Here is an 18,439-nt window from a genome sequence, read left to right on the forward strand (position 1 = left end):
GCCAATGGTCAAACCTTCAAAACCACTCTGATCACAAGACAGAAGATCGGAATACAGTTCTTTCCTGATTGCGTTGTATGGACGCACATCATTGGTTCAGATCTTCTAAACAAGGATATCCTGATAGGATTTGATGTTTATCACCAAGCTCAAAAGCTCTAAATTCTTCCAACTGGCATAAAGTTCAAGAGACAGTTTCGGCCATACACTGAAACTTCAAATCTGTTTTCTGTGACGGATACTATTCCACCATTCCTTCCATACACAGAAAAGTTCCTTCAGTTCTGTCCGAAATCTCATTCACATTTTCAACATCCTCTTCCTCTGTGGAAAAATTCACAATTCTATATCAGCCTCCCCTTCAAACTTAATGAAGACATTAACCCTACTAAAGCCACACACATGGGAATGTCTCCCACAGACCTAGCCCTTGCCTCGATCGGGAATGCCCGACACGAAGGTCTAATTGAACCCACTACTTCACAATGGGCTTGCCAAGTCTTTTATGTGGAAAAAATGTCTGAAAGGATCCGAGGAAAGAAGAGGCTTGTCATAGACTACAAGCCCTTAAACCATTTCCTTCAAGACAACAAATTTCCTCTCCCTCGGATCTCAAATCTCAAGGTCCACATCCAAAAGGCCTAATACTATTCCAAATTTGACCTAAAGGCGGGCTTTTGGCAACTCGGTATCTAGCCCACAGAGAGATACAAGACTGCATTTTGTATCCCTAATGCCCAATACCAGTGGACTGTTATGCCCTTTGGGCTCAAGACGGCCCCATCTCAATTCCAGAAGACAATGATTGAGATTTTTGGGCCTATCCTTTACTCTTCTTTGATCTACATCGATGACATCCTTCTATTCTCAGAAACAGCAGAGGACCATCACCAACTGTTACAATAGTTCCTTGCCATCATCCAGAAATATGGCATTATGCTGTCAGAAAAGAAGAGCACTATGGGCCAACGAGAAATTGAATTTCTCGGAATGCATTTCAAGAATAGCCAGTACACATATGGTCCCCACCTGACAAAGGAACTTGATAATTTTCCAGAAGGGAATTTATCAGTAAAATAAATTCAACAGTTCCTTGGAATCCTGAACTATGTTCGAGAGGCCATTCCACACCTGTCTAGTTACACGTGCCACTTCTCAAAGATGCTCAAGAAGAACCCTCCTCCATGGGGAGCGGAACAAACAACAGCTGTCAAAAAATTAAAAGAGCTGGCTCACAATCCGCCACCTCTTACAATCCCATCAGCAGGAGAACTTATTCTCCAAACAGATGCATCTGACTATGCATGGGGGGCCATCCTCCTAGAAAAGCTCCATGACAAGGAACAATTATGTGGATATGCATCGGGTCAGTTTTCCTCTTCAGAAAAACATTATCACACGACCTACAAGGAAATTTTGGCGGTCAAGTACGGGATAAAAAAGTTTGAATTCTTCCCGATTGACAAAGACTTCCCCGGTTCGGATGGACAACTCTTCCTTCCCAAAGATTCTTGAATCCAACCGGAAGACCTTGCACGAGCCCCAACTATTGCGATTAAAATCATGGTTCGACAGGGTATGACTTTAAGGTTGAGCATATAAAAGGGATAAGAAACCTAATCCTGGATTTCTTATCCAGACTTTCCAAACCTCAGAATCAGCCTATAGTCCTTCTCACCTCTACAATAAATCTTCCCATAATCTTTATGGCTTCTTCATCTTCCAGATTCAACCTGCAACCTCCTTCACCACCAGATCTTCCCAACAACCTCACAACCAAACAAGTCACTGACTTTGCCCGGAACATGATGTTCCATTATTTGGCAACTTTTCAACAAACCTTCTCACTCCCAATACAACCCAACTTCTTCTTTCCAGACTACCCTTGGTGTCTGATTTATCACTTATCTCCTGAACATCCAAAGCATGAAAGTGAGTTATGGTTTCTATGGTGCCTATCTACAGTCTGTCATCATGCTATAGAAGTACCCATTATGAATCTTTTACACTTCTTCAACAATGAAGCAAACTCAGGGTCATATCCATGGAGATTCCTTACCTGGTTCAAAACGCCATATCAATGGACAGGAGATCTTCTGAAACTTATCCATGAGCATCGGTTATTCTCAGACAACATTTCCAAAGCTTTGGAATACCATGCTATTTTTATATTACACAGGCCTTATCTCCGATTGACAGAAAATACATATGCAACCCAGAATATATGTTACCATTGGAGAACACTTAATAACCCTCTACATCTTGCTTCGCCAGCAATCACAGAAGACCTAAAACAGGCCCTACAATACAGAAATGAATCAAGGATGACTAATGTCTCAACACCATTAGTATGTACATTCAATGGACATCAATCAACTGGACAATCCATTGAACATTTCTGTTCCTCTGATTTTCCAACTCCACTGGATGACCCTACCTTAACCAGAGCACAACAAGAAGCTCTAATGTAAGACTCCCAGCCAATGGATGATGACTCATATGATGACGTCTTCTGATCACATGCAACTGTCGGCCACTCTTTTGTATTATTGTGTTTGTCTTTATTATGAATTATTATCCACTCAGTAGGTGGAGTGTATTATTGGTAATAGTGGTAGGCCGCTATAGTTGTGGTGTATTATTGTTTGTTAGCCTTAGTGGAGTGTATTATTGGTGATAGTGGTGGGCCGCCATAGGCCGCTATAGTTGTGGTGTATTATTGTTTGTTAGCCTTAGTGGAATATCCACTAACTTTTGTTTGTAAGTATTAGTGGGATATCCACTAACTTTTGAATGATTGTACTGACTCTCCACTCTATATAAGGAGAAGTCTTTGGTAATAAAATCCAAGCAAGTTTCTCTAAGTAAGCTTCCCTCTCTTCTATACTCTCTTACTTTCTCATGGCTTTCTAACTTCCTTTTTTCTCTTCTCTTGATCCAATGGCAATATTTTAATAGTTGCTACGATCTGTTTCTGGTGTAATCCAAAAGAGCTAACTCAGCTATCTGAAGATCCAAAAGAGTAGAAAGACCCCCATGGCAAGAGGCCGCTTGTGTCTTAACTTGAGGATTTGTCCATGCTTTGAGTTTACAGCATGAGGATTATGCCATGAACAGCTCTCGGCTCCCACTTAACATATTAAATTATATTTTAATATTATATTAATTAATAAATATTTTTATTAAATAATCATTTTAATTTTGAAAAGTAATATTTTACATATTAAACTTATTAATAAATAATTTTTTTAATTCTATAGGTAATTAATTGATAGTATGAACTTATATAGAATCAAAATTAATTACAAATATTTTTAAATTAATTTATATTAGTACACTAATAACATCTTAGAATATTAATTTAAAAATTAAAAAATATCTAATTTTGTTGTTATTTATAAAATATAATGAATAAATATTAAATTTTATTTATAAATTTAATCTTATGATTATATAATAATAAAAACATAAATAAACAATTAGTAATAAGTATTATTTTTTATAATATATACATCAAGTTTAGATAATAATTTTATTTAAAAAAAAAAATCCGTTGGTGGTAACAGAGTAAATTTAAAGAAAGAGCACAAAAATACCCCCAAACTAGACGTACATGGGTATCAAGAATTGCATAAGTAGAACAAACATGAGCACGTTTCCCTTGACTCAGTAGTACCCACATAAAATTAACTAAAACGTTGAATATGCATTGGCATTGGCACAAAAATGAGGAAAATGGTTTTCATTGTGACTGGTTTTGTCGTACACAGCCACAAGAAACCATAATCATGCACTTCTCTTGAATCTTTTCCCACTAAAAAAGCCATATATGGATTGCGGTGGAAAGAGTTCTCCCACTCCACCACCGGTCGCTTCTCCTCTTGTACTTACATCTATTCTTATATCCTTATTATTCCTTTTCAGGTTTATTTGAGTTGAAATTCTTCAAAATCCCTCTTTTAGTTAATAATACTATTAGACATATTTATACGTAATCTTTTTATTTTAATCGGAATAGTTAAAATAATAGATAGGTTAGCAGGTTCAATATCTCGAGTGAGTTTCGCTTGTTCCCGAATCCCTCCTACTCTTAGCGATCTAGTAGAATTGGGGGAGACTCTGAGCATTACGTTTACGAGCAGAATTTTTTTCGATCAATTATGAAAATTGGCTTTTATAAAAAATTAACGTGATTTGTTAACACCTAAAAATATCCAACAAAAACAATAAAAAAAATAATAATAATCAACTATAAAAGGAAAATTAATTTTGTAATCTATGCGTATAGTAAAAGTAAATTATTTTCTTAGAACAAAATGAGTAAAATAGACGGTAAGAAGTAGAGTGTGAGTAGTACGAAAACATAAAGTAAAAAAGTAAGAGAAAAACAATATGCTTTTGCTTGCTCATTCTCATCCAATTTTTAATTCACCATGCTTCTTCCCACATTAAAAAACGGCAAAAAGGAAAGAAAGATAAGCTTTCATGCTTGAATTATTTGTTAGGAAGCTTCCCCGACGGCTCCATCTCTTTCTTTCTATGTGTCCTGTTTGCGTTAGGTTTAGCAAATGGGTTCCTTATATTGTTGTTCATATCTGCCCTGATGGAGTTTTTCTTTTTCTTCTTTTTTTCTGCAGCTGTTAATTATCAGTCTTGAGAAAACAACGACACAATTATCCTCTCATATTCATCATAATAAGATAATAAAGTTCCTGCCAATATTAATTGACCATGAAACTAATTTAGAAATATTTTCAATTTATGTAAATTAAATACTACTTAGATCTCTCTTTAATTGGAAAATTTAAAGGTGTTTAATATAATAAGATAAGTAATGCAAACTTTCAATGCTTAGTTTCTAGAAATAACACGTGCACCTTAATTATTTTAAATTATTTTTTTCTATTATTTATTATTATTATTATTGTTGTTGTTATGACACTAACATTGGTAAAGAATCGACTAACAGTCAAAATCTAGAATAAATTGGCATTAAATTAGGGATTATATAGTAAATGTGTGTCTCCTGTTAAAGAGAAGTATAATGGGGCAAATTTGCAAAACGGACGGCTCCTTTTGACAATTAAGTCTAAGGAGAAATCAACGTTTTCAAAAAACAGTATTTATCCACGTTTTCTTTTCTCCAATTGAACACATTTGAATTATTTAGGAAGTATAGTGTCTAATTGTCAACTCCACTATCAATATTTAAAAAGAAAAAAAAAATGAACCACATAGTTGTGTGTGTGTGTGTGTGAAACTTTTGGAAAAAAGAAATTAGAATAAAATTAGATTGCTCAAATCCCACCAACTCGAGAAAAAAAAAAAAGAAAAAAAGCTCGGCATTGACCTAGACTAAGGAGTGGTTTATTGTTTTTAAGTGATCAGACAGCTTGTTCTTAAGAGTGAAAAGTCTTAAATCAAATGAATTTTTATTTTTATAATATAAATCGATGACTACCGTGTATTATACGGCTTATTATTAGACTATACAAAGGAAATGACCATCATCTATTATGCAGTTTATTGCTATGCTGGGTGAATTTTTACTTTTATATTATAAAAGGTGGTTACCATTTATTGTGCAATTTATGAGCCTTTTATGAATAATAATAATAAGAGTATTTCACAAGATTTCTCACTAGCCTTTCCAGCTTGAGGTAGATGGGCTTAAGTGCTCAATGTTCTCTATCATTGGGCCTGCAAAACTAGGGCTTATGAAAGGAATTTTTACTCAATTTAAGTAAAAGAAACAAAAATAAATAATTTTATTATGGTTTAGAAAAAAAGTTTGCTTGATTTAATTTTGATGTGTTTTCAATTTATTATTATTTTTTAAATAAAAGAATATAATGAAGGTTTCCAACTCAAAAATAAAAATAGAATATAAACGAAAACCAATGCTACGGATGCTTTATTGTTTTATCCATGATATTGAAAAAAGCGCATCAATTATTAATAGAAATATAATTCTTATGTTAAAAGATAATTGAAAAAGGATTTCTATCTTATTATCTCTTATTAATATGTATCTCTTGTTTAAAGATTTATAATTAGTTTATAATTATATATACTTTTACAATTTAAATAAAATTTAAATACGATTGTAAGCTTTGCAGATGAAATTAAATATATATGTTTTTTATTTTTTAAACCATCTTAAGGCTTTTAATATTTTGATTTAATTTATACTTATATAAAAAAATGAGTCACTATTTTTAAGAATAAAAATGATAATTAATATTTATTAAATATTTATATTTATTTAATATTATTATTAGTAGCTAATTATTTATTAACTAAAAATTATTATTTTATTAAATTAATTTCTAAAAATAGTTAAATTAAATTAAAAAATAAAGTTCAAATTAAAATAGCTTAAAAAAAATTAAAAAGATTTATTTAACTCTGTCCGGAAACTATTTGAACCTTATTCTAACCAACGGCACTAACCTGAAAAAAAGAAAGAAAACGGTACGGGCTGGCATTGCCATACAAGTTAAAACGACAAGTCGTCATCACGAAAATTCGTTCGAGGGACGTGTCTACTCTTCGCCTCTTGGAAAAGCTTCAACTTTTATTTTTAGCAGCCACAGTTTCTACATACTCACAGTCACATCAGAGTGGTTCTTTTCACTCTCTCTCTCTCTCTCTCTCTCTCTCTCTCTCTCTCTCAATGGCTGCATTAGACTCTGGAACAACTTCTTATGCAACTATACTCTCACCATTTTTATAGAGGTTCCTCCTTTACTTCCCTTTTCTTTCAGTTTTGCATGCATAGACATGCACATTCACATGATGCATTTGATTTGTGTTCTTATGTAATTACTATCCCAGTCTCGAGAAATTTTATTATTACTATTATTATGTATGGTTTATTTCACTCTTTACTGTTGGGTTCTTGATGAAACTGAGGAAAATTTAGTTGAAAGATGAAAAATTTATGTTTAGTTTTTACATTTTATTGTTGTCTGCGGGAAATTTTCCCATATGGGAAAAGTCCTTTTGAGGATTTGGTTAAAGATTGGAAATTTAACTTTTTCTGAAAGCTCCCATAAGTGTGGATGATTTAAGAAGACCTATAGATATATGCATGCAATTGCTTTAGTGAAAAATAATATTTGAATTAAGTAGCGATCCTGTTTTGTACTAAGTGTTAATTGGAAGTCGAGCATTGCAACTGAATCATTACTGATTAATAGGAGTTGGTTGATTAACACTTTTGAATGTGTAAAATTACGCACATGGCAGTTTTGTTATGTTAACATTGTAGTTCTTGCAGTATTTTAGAGCATGTTTCCATTTAATTGTGAATTCTGTGTTCTTTTCAGCTGCCACAGAAACTGAGTGGATTTTTGGGCTCATTTAGATGGCTTCAAATGCTCACATCTTAAAAGGTGAAAACTTTGTCAAGATCTTAGATTCATAATAGAGATATTTACTAGCAGGGAAAAGAATATCTTGCCCCACCTTTTCTAGTTGAACCCAGTGTAAAGCTAAAAATTACATTTATTGTTCTACACTTTAACAGTTTATTTACATGCACAAATGAATTAAAGTACATAAATGCATAACTGTTTTATGAAACAAACACACAAGAACTTGATTGCATCTCCATTTTCTAGAACTTGGCAAAGTTGCTGGTTATGTAGAGCATGTTAGTAAAGATAGCTATGCTCAGTAGATGGTAAACCAAGAAATCTTTATTTGAATACCTTGGAATTTATTGATACTCCAGATCCACAATTTTGTGCACAGGGGTTTTAATGGGATTTTAATGATTATTTCAAATCTTCCTTCACAAATCCAAGCAATTACCTTGTTTCGGTTTCAATGTGATCAGCAACAGTTCCTTTTTCTAGGCTTTTGTTTTAAAGGCCATGATTGGTCATTCTCCTTATATAAGGAAATCTTGTTGTTCAACACATCCATATATGCCCCATCAAGAGCTTTCCAGTTGAAATCCCAAACTGCATTCATTTATATCGTATGTATATTTTGCAGACATAATTTAATTGCAATCATAGTCTTTGATCTCTCTTTGTGATTGTTAACTCATACATTTAAGAATGTTTGCAGTTTGCCTCCAGTCATAATCATTTTTCATCCTAGTCCAATGGGCTTGCATAACAATAGGCTACATATATGTTGTCATTTAACTACTCAATGATATTAGGACCTTTTTGCCTTAATCACTAGATTTTGTTTCCCAATCCGGCGCCTTTTTCAAGGTTGCTAATAGTTATGTTTATTTATATTTGTATTTTTTGCTTCTGTTAGGAGTCCGATCTGATCAGACAGATTTATTCCAAGGGTAATTTTGATACTTCTCATGCTATTTGGTGGTTGGCTTCGTTCATGATGTTTTCTAAAGGCTTTGGTTAAGAACATTTTTACATTATCTTTGATAAAAGATGGGAACCGGCTACCAAATTGCTTGTGGCTGGCTGATGCCACAAAAGTCTGTTTATTTATTTTCACTTTGTGGGCTAAACTTGAATCACTTCCTTCTACTGAGAGAGTGTCAGTTCATTACAAAGGTTGGTGGTCCAAATTTGGAACATGAAACCTCAGAAGGTAGTTTCTTTTGTGTCATATCTCTCTTTCATATGCCAACATCTTGCTGCACCACGGTTATCAATTGCTTGCGAGATCATTATATCTAAAGATAATTCTCAAAATGGAGTTTATTTATAGGAAATGCTTATAATGCTCCCATATCTGGACTTATATCCAGCTCTATGTGGATTGTGGTGTAATTAAATTAGTAAAAGGGACCACCTGTGCTGCAGTGGCCTGCTTTATCGTATAAGGTCCACACGAGGTGAATGATGGGACCTACAATATTCCTTCATCATGTCATGCAGGAGTTAAATGGGGCCTACATGATAGGGTGTAGAACAAGTGGAAGTGCTAATTCCTGCCAAAACTATTCCTACTGTCATTTAGTTTTAGAACAGAATAAATGTAACCTTATTCCTTGCATGTTTCATTGCAACAGAGAATGTAAATTTCTACAAATATTTCACGGTCTAGGCATTGCAATTTAGGTTCTTTGATCTAAATGCAGCACTTTTATATGCAACCTGGAAGATCAGGCCTAGGTCTTTTTCCTGCTAACTGTTCTGTTCTTCAGTTACAGCACTAGGTAGTAAGATGTTGTTCTAAAGTATTCTATCAGGAAATTATTCAAGACAGAAAACATTTGTTTTATCATTTTCTTATGCACTTGACTTGTATTATCATGTGATCTAATATTTTTCTCCTCCAAATTAGTGGAAAAGCAACGGCCTTATTCTTTCAACTGCTACTTCAAGAGTTAAGAGATGTATTGTTGATTAACATTATCTTTCCCACTATTGATTTGAATGGCGTGCAAATCTTCTCTCTTCTTTTGGTAACTAGATCTATCTAAATTGTTATTTTGATATTATAACTCACGATCGAAAAGAACAAAAAGAATGATTTTTGCTGCAAGACTGCGACGTGTCATTAGCAGTGGCATAAATGTTAATTTACAAAACCTAGGTGTAGGTGTCATGCTGAACTCGTGATCAGCAATCCATTTTGTCAGTAAGTTCCCACCAAAGTATGCATGTCTCATGCAAGCCTGTTTTATCTTCCTGTTGCTTAATTTTCATCCAGTTCTAGTTGCCTTGGGTTTTCTTATTGTTTCATATCAGAAATGGCCTTGCCCATTGTTAAAGGATTACTCCAACAATATGTGCAGTCTCTGTTTGATGAGGTGACAGATTATACACCGTTTTTAAATGCTCTTCGGTAGAATGCTGTTCTCTATGCTTTCTTTTTTCTCCACTTTGCTATCAAGGATGCTGTTGTTGATCGAATTCAGAGCTTGCGGATAAAATATGCTGTTTACCTTTTAATTCTTATCTATTTTCTTCTTATGGGATCTGAGATTGATTGTTCATTAATAAATGCATCTACTTTAAATGTAATTTGCATTTATGATTAGGTTAGATATGAATTGGATGACATATCTCTTATTTTCTTTGTACTGATATTCACTGCTCGGCACTATATTTTAACATCATGCCATGCAGGGAATTGTGAATGATCAGTTCCTTAATATCCAAACGTTGAAAACTGTGGAAGAACCTGATCGTGTTATGCAGTTAATTAATACATACTGCATTGATGTGGAAGCAATCTTATTGGAACTTACAAGCGACATGTACCACCTTAAAAGTTTTAATGAAGATTCAGTTATCGTAGATAATTTACATACTTTCAGTAATTTGAAATTTGACTAATTTTTCATTCTTTTAATATCTTCAGGGATCTTCCTGAAGTTAATTTCTCAAACATGGAAGCACTAGCCCGGCAAATAGAGGAAAAGAGTTTATAGTAAGATGATTTTATTTTTCCCTGTATAAGTGATAGTTGTTTGGTAATTTGATCAGTATTCATGTCATAAATAAAGAACATGAGAAACACTGTTCAAAACAATGCATCTTGGACACATATTGATTGCACTTGGAACACGTGAACCAGCAAATCTGGACTGCACTTAAATACAAGTATGATGGATATAATACAGTCAGGAACTATCTGGGCTAGCAAACTTTTCCAAAGACTACTATGTCTTCTATGTTGCAATGAACCTGAACACATTTTTATTGTCATTGTCATTGTATATTGCTGCTGCTTAATAGTACATTATCAGTAGATTTCTTTGGTGGGATGATTAACTTTATAAACCTGCATGAGTATGCAGTAATTATGATGAGTTTCAGGTCGTAGATGATAGAAACCCTTATGAGCATGAGAAGTTTGCATCATGTGTCTTCTCTTTGATATAATTTCGTGGCATTGACCTCTTTATTTTCTTTTCTCACTGTGCATCGACAATCTAATTAAATAACTCATGTTACCTAAGATATGTTACGTGTGGCACTCATCTCATAAATTGAGAGAAAAATGAAGAATTTTAGTACTCAAGTCTTAACCATTCTAGGGTTTTGGGATTAGGTGCTTTTGCGACTCCAAAGTTTACGATGTGCACATATATATATATATATATATATATGTATATATATGGTACTTTTTGCTCTAAATTAGTTTGTATACATACTTCAAATTTAAATACAATGGAATCAATTCTTTTAGAGTGATCTATTGAATGAGCAATCTTAACCACACTGCTAATAGTTTATATTACTAAAAGGCAAAATAACATGCAGTGGAAATTGATTTAACGAATTCCATCCCACCCCACCAAAGGATATTTAAAATGAATATGAAAGTTGAAAGAAAAGCCTTGCGCACCACCCATGTTAGCTAAATGTTTATATAGCAGAGACTAATCTTCCTCAAGATTTTGATTTATGATATTGCAAATTGAAATGCTAGTTTTTAGCATAATTGATCTTCCATAATCGTATATGATCTCTCTCTCTCTCTCTCTCAACCTGTGCATCTGAAATTTCTATAAAACTTTGGAATAATATCATGGTATGGAACGAAATATGGCCTCATATTCATGTTTTAAGTACTCATCATGTGATCATATATTGGCTATTTATGTTTTGGACTGCCAATATTCCAGCACTTTTCAGCATGATATGTGGGCACATTATAATCTGGTTTTTTTTTTTTTTTTGCCCAAAATGAGCTAAAACAAATGGTCTTTCTATTTTGAAAATATGGTTTATCATTGCCTCATGAACCAAGTTAAGAATTCATGATTTATTCTTGGAAAGAATGGTTACCTAGTATATCTTCCATATTTGGCTTTACAGTGTTGGTGCTGGGCATATGAGGCTTTCATGTGTTGGTCTCATTCAGGCTTGTCGTGATATGCAAAAGAGAAGGTAATTAGTTTGTTTTGGTATATTTTTTCCTTGACACGAGAGAAGATAATTAATTTTTTGCACCTCCTGTGCTGACATGTTCCCTTTCATGGAAATCATCTTCTTGTTTAAAGGGTACATCTTCATGGCATTGTCATGGCTGAAGATAACTAATTCATTTTCTTTCTTTTCCATGCCTCTTTCATACTTATGTATATTACATTTAGTAACTACTTTAAAACACAATATCAGTATCTCTCGCGAACTCGATTGGATGAAGAATGAATTTGCTTGTACCCGGAACAAGTTGCAGGTGTTTGTTCAGGTAACTCTAATTCATGTCTCCTAGAATGTCAAGTTGCATTTTATTTGAGAAAAGAATCTGCATGCTGTTCTTTTGAGTGCAGTGCTCCTTTTTCCTTAAAACTGCTTCTAATTTCTTCTGCGTAGAATATCATGGGATGACTAAGAGATAACAGCAATTTGCAAAATTGTACATTATGATAGAAGGCACAAAGTGATTTAACATGGTCAAATAAGAATATGGCTATATTGGGTTTGCTTCCATTTTAGGCTATTTTTGAATGTGTGTGCGCGCATCTGATGAATGTGTACTTATAAACAAGGAAACAGAAGCCATGTCTAAAATGACTTATTTTAGTCTTTTAGTTCCCACGGAAGTTGATTGTTTTCCTTTCCTGAAGGAATATAATGCAAGAATCATACCTTATTGCTCTTGACCCATCTTTTTGCACATCTTTTGACTGGGTCTGATTAGTATGGATCTTAGAATACAGAGAGCGAGGCATCAGCTGGGTGTTAATTTACTTCAGCATTTTAAATCTCCATCCTTTTAATGTCCATAGCTTAGTTGCTCAAGTAATAATCAGTATTTTGCTACCTCAAACAACAGCTAAATTTTCTAGCCTTAATGTTTTTACATCATAACATGTATAACAAGAACTCTTTCAGATATGTGACAGATTTGGATTAGTATTCTTTTTTAATGTTTCCTTCTTTTTTTTTAATGTTCAAGAAATCAACGAGTTAACCTCATTATAGTCAGTTCCTTTCTTTCTTCTATTAATAAATTTTTCTTTCATAAGAAAAAGAAAAAGTATAATTCTTATTACTGAGATCTCTGCCATGCCCTACAATGAATTGGAAATTTGATTTAGGACTTGGTAACAAATTTGAGGCAGCAAGTGGATATAGATTTTCATTCCAAACAAGGCATGTAGCATTTTCAGGTAAAGGACATGAGGACTATCTTGTAACCAATTTGAAATTTGAGAGGACTATCTTGTAACCAATTTGAAATTTGAGAGGACTATCTTGTAGCCAATTTGAAATTTGAGAGGACTATCTTGTAGCCAATTTGAATTTTAAAAAGGCGAGTCTATCCCATTCAAACTCGAGTAGTTGTCATATATTTTTGCCGCTCCTAAATTTAATTTATCTTTTTTTGTTTGCTTAAGAAAGAAATACAGAGTCTTTGAATGTACATTCTTTTTATCTTATATCTGATGTTTGTTTGGTGTTTAGAAAAAATTAATTGCCTGTACTAGCATCCAAAGGGTTCGGAGCATTTTGAACTTTTTGCATCTTTCAATCTCTGGATGAGCATAACTGCTACTTCATTTATTTCTTGTCTCAATCAAAATATGATAAATAATCTGTTGGCAACATTTGATCATATACTCAAAAATCTCTTTTCCTGGGATTGTTGATTTATAGACAGAGCGGAAGATTTTGAGACTTGAGAGGAAACAACAAAAGTGAATTTCCATATGCTTTCGTCTTGCTGTTCAGGTGTGTGAGAATATTTCTGAATACTTGTACAGTTTCTTGTTTCCCATGGAAGTGATGCTAGGTTGTATATGCAGATCAATAACAAGTTTATACTTTTGAAGTTGCTATTTAATGTTGCTGGTTGCACTTGTGCGCCATATGTCATATTAACTTAAGAACAATGCTTATCTGGATTCTGCTTGTTTATCTTAACTCGTGTAACAACAAACATGCTTTATGTGGGATGGATCTGTTGCACACTGTTGCCATTGTTGTTGTTGTGATTTTGAATTCTTAAAAGGGCAACAATCCTTCAGTCCCCCAAGAAGAGGAATCAGAATTAGACTTGCCTTTTATTTTACTTTGAAGTACCAGCTACTTCTCATTGAAATAAGTGGTTTTTACCTTGACCAAAGCCCAGTTACATAATTGACTTGAAGTATGACATTTCTCTACTGGCCATTTGCTCAGTCCTTTGCTTAATAGTATTGACTCATCTGATTTAAGTTTGTAAAATCTTTAGTAGATTTAACTTGCATCCTTGCTAAAAGATTCCTTGTAACTGGGGCGAAAAAAAAGGTGGATCGGAATGAAACAGGAAAAAGAAAGAAACTCTCTTTCGTGGTATCTGCCATTGCCCCTCTGTTCGTTTGTGATTGTACTTTCTCCCTTTTGAGATTGATGTGATGCACTGAAATTTCTCAGATGGCTGCAGGCGGGATTTATTTTCAGTGGGTCTTCAAAGGAGTTGTCGGCACTAGGCGGCAGGCTTATACTTTCTTCCTGGACTATATCAGTCAGCAAAGTCGTCTTTAAGTTTCTTGAAAATGTACTATCTAAATTTCATAACTGTTCAAGAATCTTGATTTGGACTGGGTTACTTTTCTTGATCTCATTCACGATCGTCCAAATTCTGCAACATCTGACTAATCTGATGGGCGGTATTCCCCAAAATCACTTATTTGGGGACAATTAATGCTCGAGTAAAATGAGATAAGTGGATGCTCGCCTCTGTAAAGCAATAATCCAAGGAAACTAGCTTGCAGGTATTTATTAAAAGAGTTGGATCAGAGGCTTTCAAGGGAAATATAGATGAAGGGTCCAACTTTTTGTCTAGATCAGTTGCACAGACAGTTCATACAATTAAAATTGTTAACAAATATGCAAACTTTTAAAGGGACTTATAGTTAGTGTCATGATCCTTCTGAAGATAGGCTTTATTCTAGTTATTCTAAAAAAGCTGCATCTCCCTTGTGCTTAGGGTGGAGTAGGAATTGAAGACCCAAAAGCTAGTTACTAAAGATGAAGAAATCTTAATAAGATTGAAGCTATAAATACCTAATCAGATGACTTTGCTTTGAACAAAAGACTATTAGAGCATCATAGTTCTTCAACCTGGGAAGGGAAATGCATAATAATTTATTTGAAACTTGGAACTACACTTTATTACCACATGGTAACATATTTTCTGAGCAAGTTAAACAGGAATTTCATTCATGACAGAGGTTATATAAGACCAAGAAAAAAAAATTAACCAGAATGAATTCATGAGAAAATAACCGGAATCGATTTTGACATTCGAAAAGGCCGAGTCAAACGTTTCTAAGACAAAATTACTGATTAAGAAATTTCAGGACACTGACAAAATCAACGACAAAAATACATGAAAACCAAACAAGCTTATCTTATTAAGTATAAGAGAACCCACATGAAAACCAGACAAGCTTATCTTATGAAGCATAGGAGAAGATTAAAATAGAGGGAAAATGGTAGGTAGGCAGCGGGCAACAAGCACGACCACCCGTGGTCAACAATGGAGATGACCTGAGCGACAGTAGCAGCATCGAAACAGCACACCGATGCTAATTACGGCAGCAGCAATGTCTCACCAGGAACCAACAGTGACCGTGATCCATAGCAAACACCCTTTTCCACATTCAAAAAGGAAAAATAGAGAAAGAGAAGAGAAGAAAAGAAGGAATAGAGAGAAGAAAGTGGTATTGTGACTATGGTGGGGCTGCCGTCAACGGTGAGGACCGGTTGCGGCAGCCCAAGATTAATTTGGTTTTTGGAGAGAAACTAACGTATTAACACCATATGGCCTTTTTCGTACCTGACACGATAACATGAACAACTTGATACCAGCAGCACGCACCTGACAGTCATATGGAAGGAAGCATACTAAATAGTTCTGACTCCAATCTGACATATGTTTTCATTAGCGATCTGAAAGAAACAGGTACATGATTGGTAAGGGAACAAACAATATTGAAATGAAATTGAAATGTATTTGTCTGGATATAAATATGAGATCAATTGGGAAAGAAATTAATTACCTTTACCGGGCTTGTAACTTAAGATAGCGATAAAGGTTTGTATCAGAGTAAGAATTAGGATGAGGAGAGCATAGAAAGAGAGGAATGACAATGGATCACTGTTGTATTTGCGCCTCATGACTGCAGAAGGACTAGAGAAATACGACTCGACGCTTATTGCTTGCTTAGAGAGATAAGAATCCCTGCTAATGGAGCCAACTTTTTGTGCAAGGCCGTTGAAAAGATCGGCGACATATTTATCATCTTGAGAATATTTGGTGATGATTCCGTCAGAACACAGAAATGCTGCATCTCTTGGCTGGTTAACAAGACAACCCATGAAGAAAACGTAGTCTGTGAAGTACATAGACGTATTTCCCATAGTTTGTTCTAAAGCAACACAATTTATAAGAACAGTGCTGGTGAATTCATCAACAGTGATGGAGGGAATTTCCAATACATTGTCCCGGAAAGTGATATCTAAGAAAGTCATGGTCTTCTTGGACTTAAACTCGATTCCCGATGGTCTGAGACGTGCCACGGATTGAATTGACGGGTCCGACGATTGACTGTAAAATAAGCTACCTAACTTCGAGTTGAGGAAGAAAAAGTTATTGCTGTAAGTAGCACTGGCTTGCTTTGAAGGTAGGAGACTAAAGCGAAATAGATCAAGTAAATGCTTGCTTTCATGGTTCTCGAATGTTTTAAGGACTTCCAAGGGTCTCTCAAAGACAAGATTAAAGACTTCTAAGGCAAGTAAATGAAAGGGTTGTTTTAATTCTTCGTGAGGGTACAATTCTGGATCAAACAATAACTCGAGGATAAAATAAGGGATTTGGTTCTCAAGTTTGAGAAGGTCCCTAATAAGAATTGGGATCAGCTCTGGCCTTGTGAAGATGGGATCATCTTTGTCAATCACATCCCCATTATGGTTAAGATGGTAGAGGAGCTCAACCACAAAGCAACCATCCACTAGAATCATTTCGATAAAATCATGACTTGACATGTTCTGAAAACCTAAATAGCTTTCTCTTGCTTCTTTTTCTAATCTGCCTATTTTATGAACACGGAGTTTTAAAAGGGAATCGTAACTGTTTGAAGATGAAGACGCTTCAGGTGGAGATCGCAAAAGGTACCTGGTAAGAAAGTAAAGCTTGTGCTCTTCCCATTCGTGCAGATGAGGCTTTCCCTTGTGATAAGGGCCGACTGATACAAGCTCAGGCTGACAGGCATTCTGATTGACTCCAGCAAGTTTATGTGGAACCCGAAAGATGCACGGAGATGTGCTATTTCTAATAGAAGTACTTGTCCCTGCCCCATCTTGTCTTAATTCTTCATCTCCAAGCCTTCCCTTAAGCCGAACCTTAATGCTGCTACAAATTTCAGCTTCATCTTCATCTCCGATTTGGCCTGCATTTGGCTCCTCTTTTTTTGCTTCTTCTTGGATTTCATGATCTGATGCAGCACTGCTGGTTCTGGGACTTGCCGATGACCAGGTTACTTCACTGCCTGTCTCATCTTTCTGAGTCAGGATTGGATCACTTCCCTCACGTAACAATATTGATTTTCCCTTGTCGCGCCTTAGTGGAATACTATTTCTCTCTTCCACATCCTTCTCTTTCTCAGCCGTCAGCCGGCTGCCAGGAAATGATTTCGTCTTCCTCGCCTCTTCTTTAATATTCAGGGCTGCATTTGCTCCGAGTGATGGTGATTTCAACGTCCTTTGCAAGGCCCTAGAAATCTTTTCCGTTTCTTCTTCTTCTTCTTCTTTAGCCAAGCTGCTTTCAGATGCATTTGTAGTTCTTTTGTCTTCTTCGTTATTCAGTTTTAGTGGTTTGGCCTTTCTTATTAGGGGATTTACATTATCTTCCTCCTCCTCATCATCAGGAATTGTGACGTGGTGTTCAATATTTTGCTGTGGCTCTGCAGGGACAGACACAGTAGCTTGGTTCTCCATTATGACAGGTCGGCTCGCTATTCTCGGAGATGGATATGCCCATCTAAGAATTCACATTTTTATAGAAAGAAAAAACTTGGTCTAACTCTATTATTTTATTTTAGCGGAACCCAATTGGATCCAATTATGAAAAATAACTACGTAAAACAACATTAATGCGAAAGAGGAAGAGAGAAGGCCACAACCAGACAAATATGTTTGTCGTTTTAGTTTGTAATAAGATAACAGTCTCGGAGAAATAAAGGAAAAATAACTAATTTAAATAATAAATTTCAATCCACCACGCGCAAAGAAAGTATATATTGTTTTATACTTTCAAGTTGGAAAATGAAGTACTTTGTACCAGTGCCCGACAATAGAGGACCCCACCCCCAGCAATATTTTTTAATTAAAATAAAATACTTTTTACCTTTCAAATTTAATTCTATAATTTTCACATACTTTTTTAATACGTCTTTATAAGATTTTCAATTTATATTTCATATTTTTTTAGAATATTATAATTTTCTCTCTTAACAAAACTATTCCTCCATCTCTCACTTCTCATACCTAACACTAGAAGA

The 18,439-nt window shown here is 34.7% G+C and overlaps 2 protein-coding genes across 16 annotated transcripts; one reads left to right on the plus strand and one right to left on the minus strand.

Annotated features, from left to right (window-relative positions):
• The first annotated feature begins 6,283 nt into the window (after window positions 1–6,283).
• Window positions 6,284–14,639, plus strand: LOC107262049. Of its 15 annotated transcripts, none has more exons than XR_007217058.1 (9): window positions 6,284–6,738; window positions 7,332–9,745; window positions 10,065–10,195; window positions 10,300–10,368; window positions 11,763–11,834; window positions 12,066–12,138; window positions 13,555–13,625; window positions 14,128–14,228; window positions 14,310–14,580. XR_007217058.1 is itself a non-coding variant. In XM_048378187.1 (9 exons), the coding sequence occupies exons 3-8, from the start codon at window positions 9,686–9,688 to the stop codon at window positions 13,593–13,595; spliced, it is 450 nt and encodes a 149-aa protein (XP_048234144.1). In that variant the 5' UTR covers window positions 6,291–6,738; window positions 7,332–7,397; window positions 8,080–9,685; the 3' UTR covers window positions 13,596–13,625; window positions 14,320–14,580. The 15 variants fall into 15 exon arrangements, 4 of the variants coding, with proteins under 4 accessions (XP_048234143.1, XP_048234144.1, XP_015580814.2 ...); XR_007217059.1 differs by having other exon boundaries at window positions 14,131–14,228; XR_007217060.1 differs by having other exon boundaries at window positions 14,184–14,228.
• A 488-nt stretch (window positions 14,640–15,127) lies between these two features.
• On the minus strand, window positions 15,128–18,000 carry LOC8277593 (UPF0481 protein At3g47200). The gene is made up of 2 exons (XM_002529013.4): window positions 15,941–18,000; window positions 15,128–15,830 (listed from the first exon to the last, which is right to left on the minus strand). The coding sequence occupies exons 1-2, from the start codon at window positions 17,874–17,876 to the stop codon at window positions 15,823–15,825; spliced, it is 1,944 nt and encodes a 647-aa protein (XP_002529059.1). The 5' UTR covers window positions 17,877–18,000; the 3' UTR covers window positions 15,128–15,822.
• Between the last annotated feature and the right edge of the window lie 439 nt (window positions 18,001–18,439).

Source organism: Ricinus communis, chromosome 8 (genome assembly GCF_019578655.1).
Source record: "Ricinus communis isolate WT05 ecotype wild-type chromosome 8, ASM1957865v1, whole genome shotgun sequence".
NCBI lineage: Eukaryota > Viridiplantae > Streptophyta > Magnoliopsida > Malpighiales > Euphorbiaceae > Ricinus > Ricinus communis.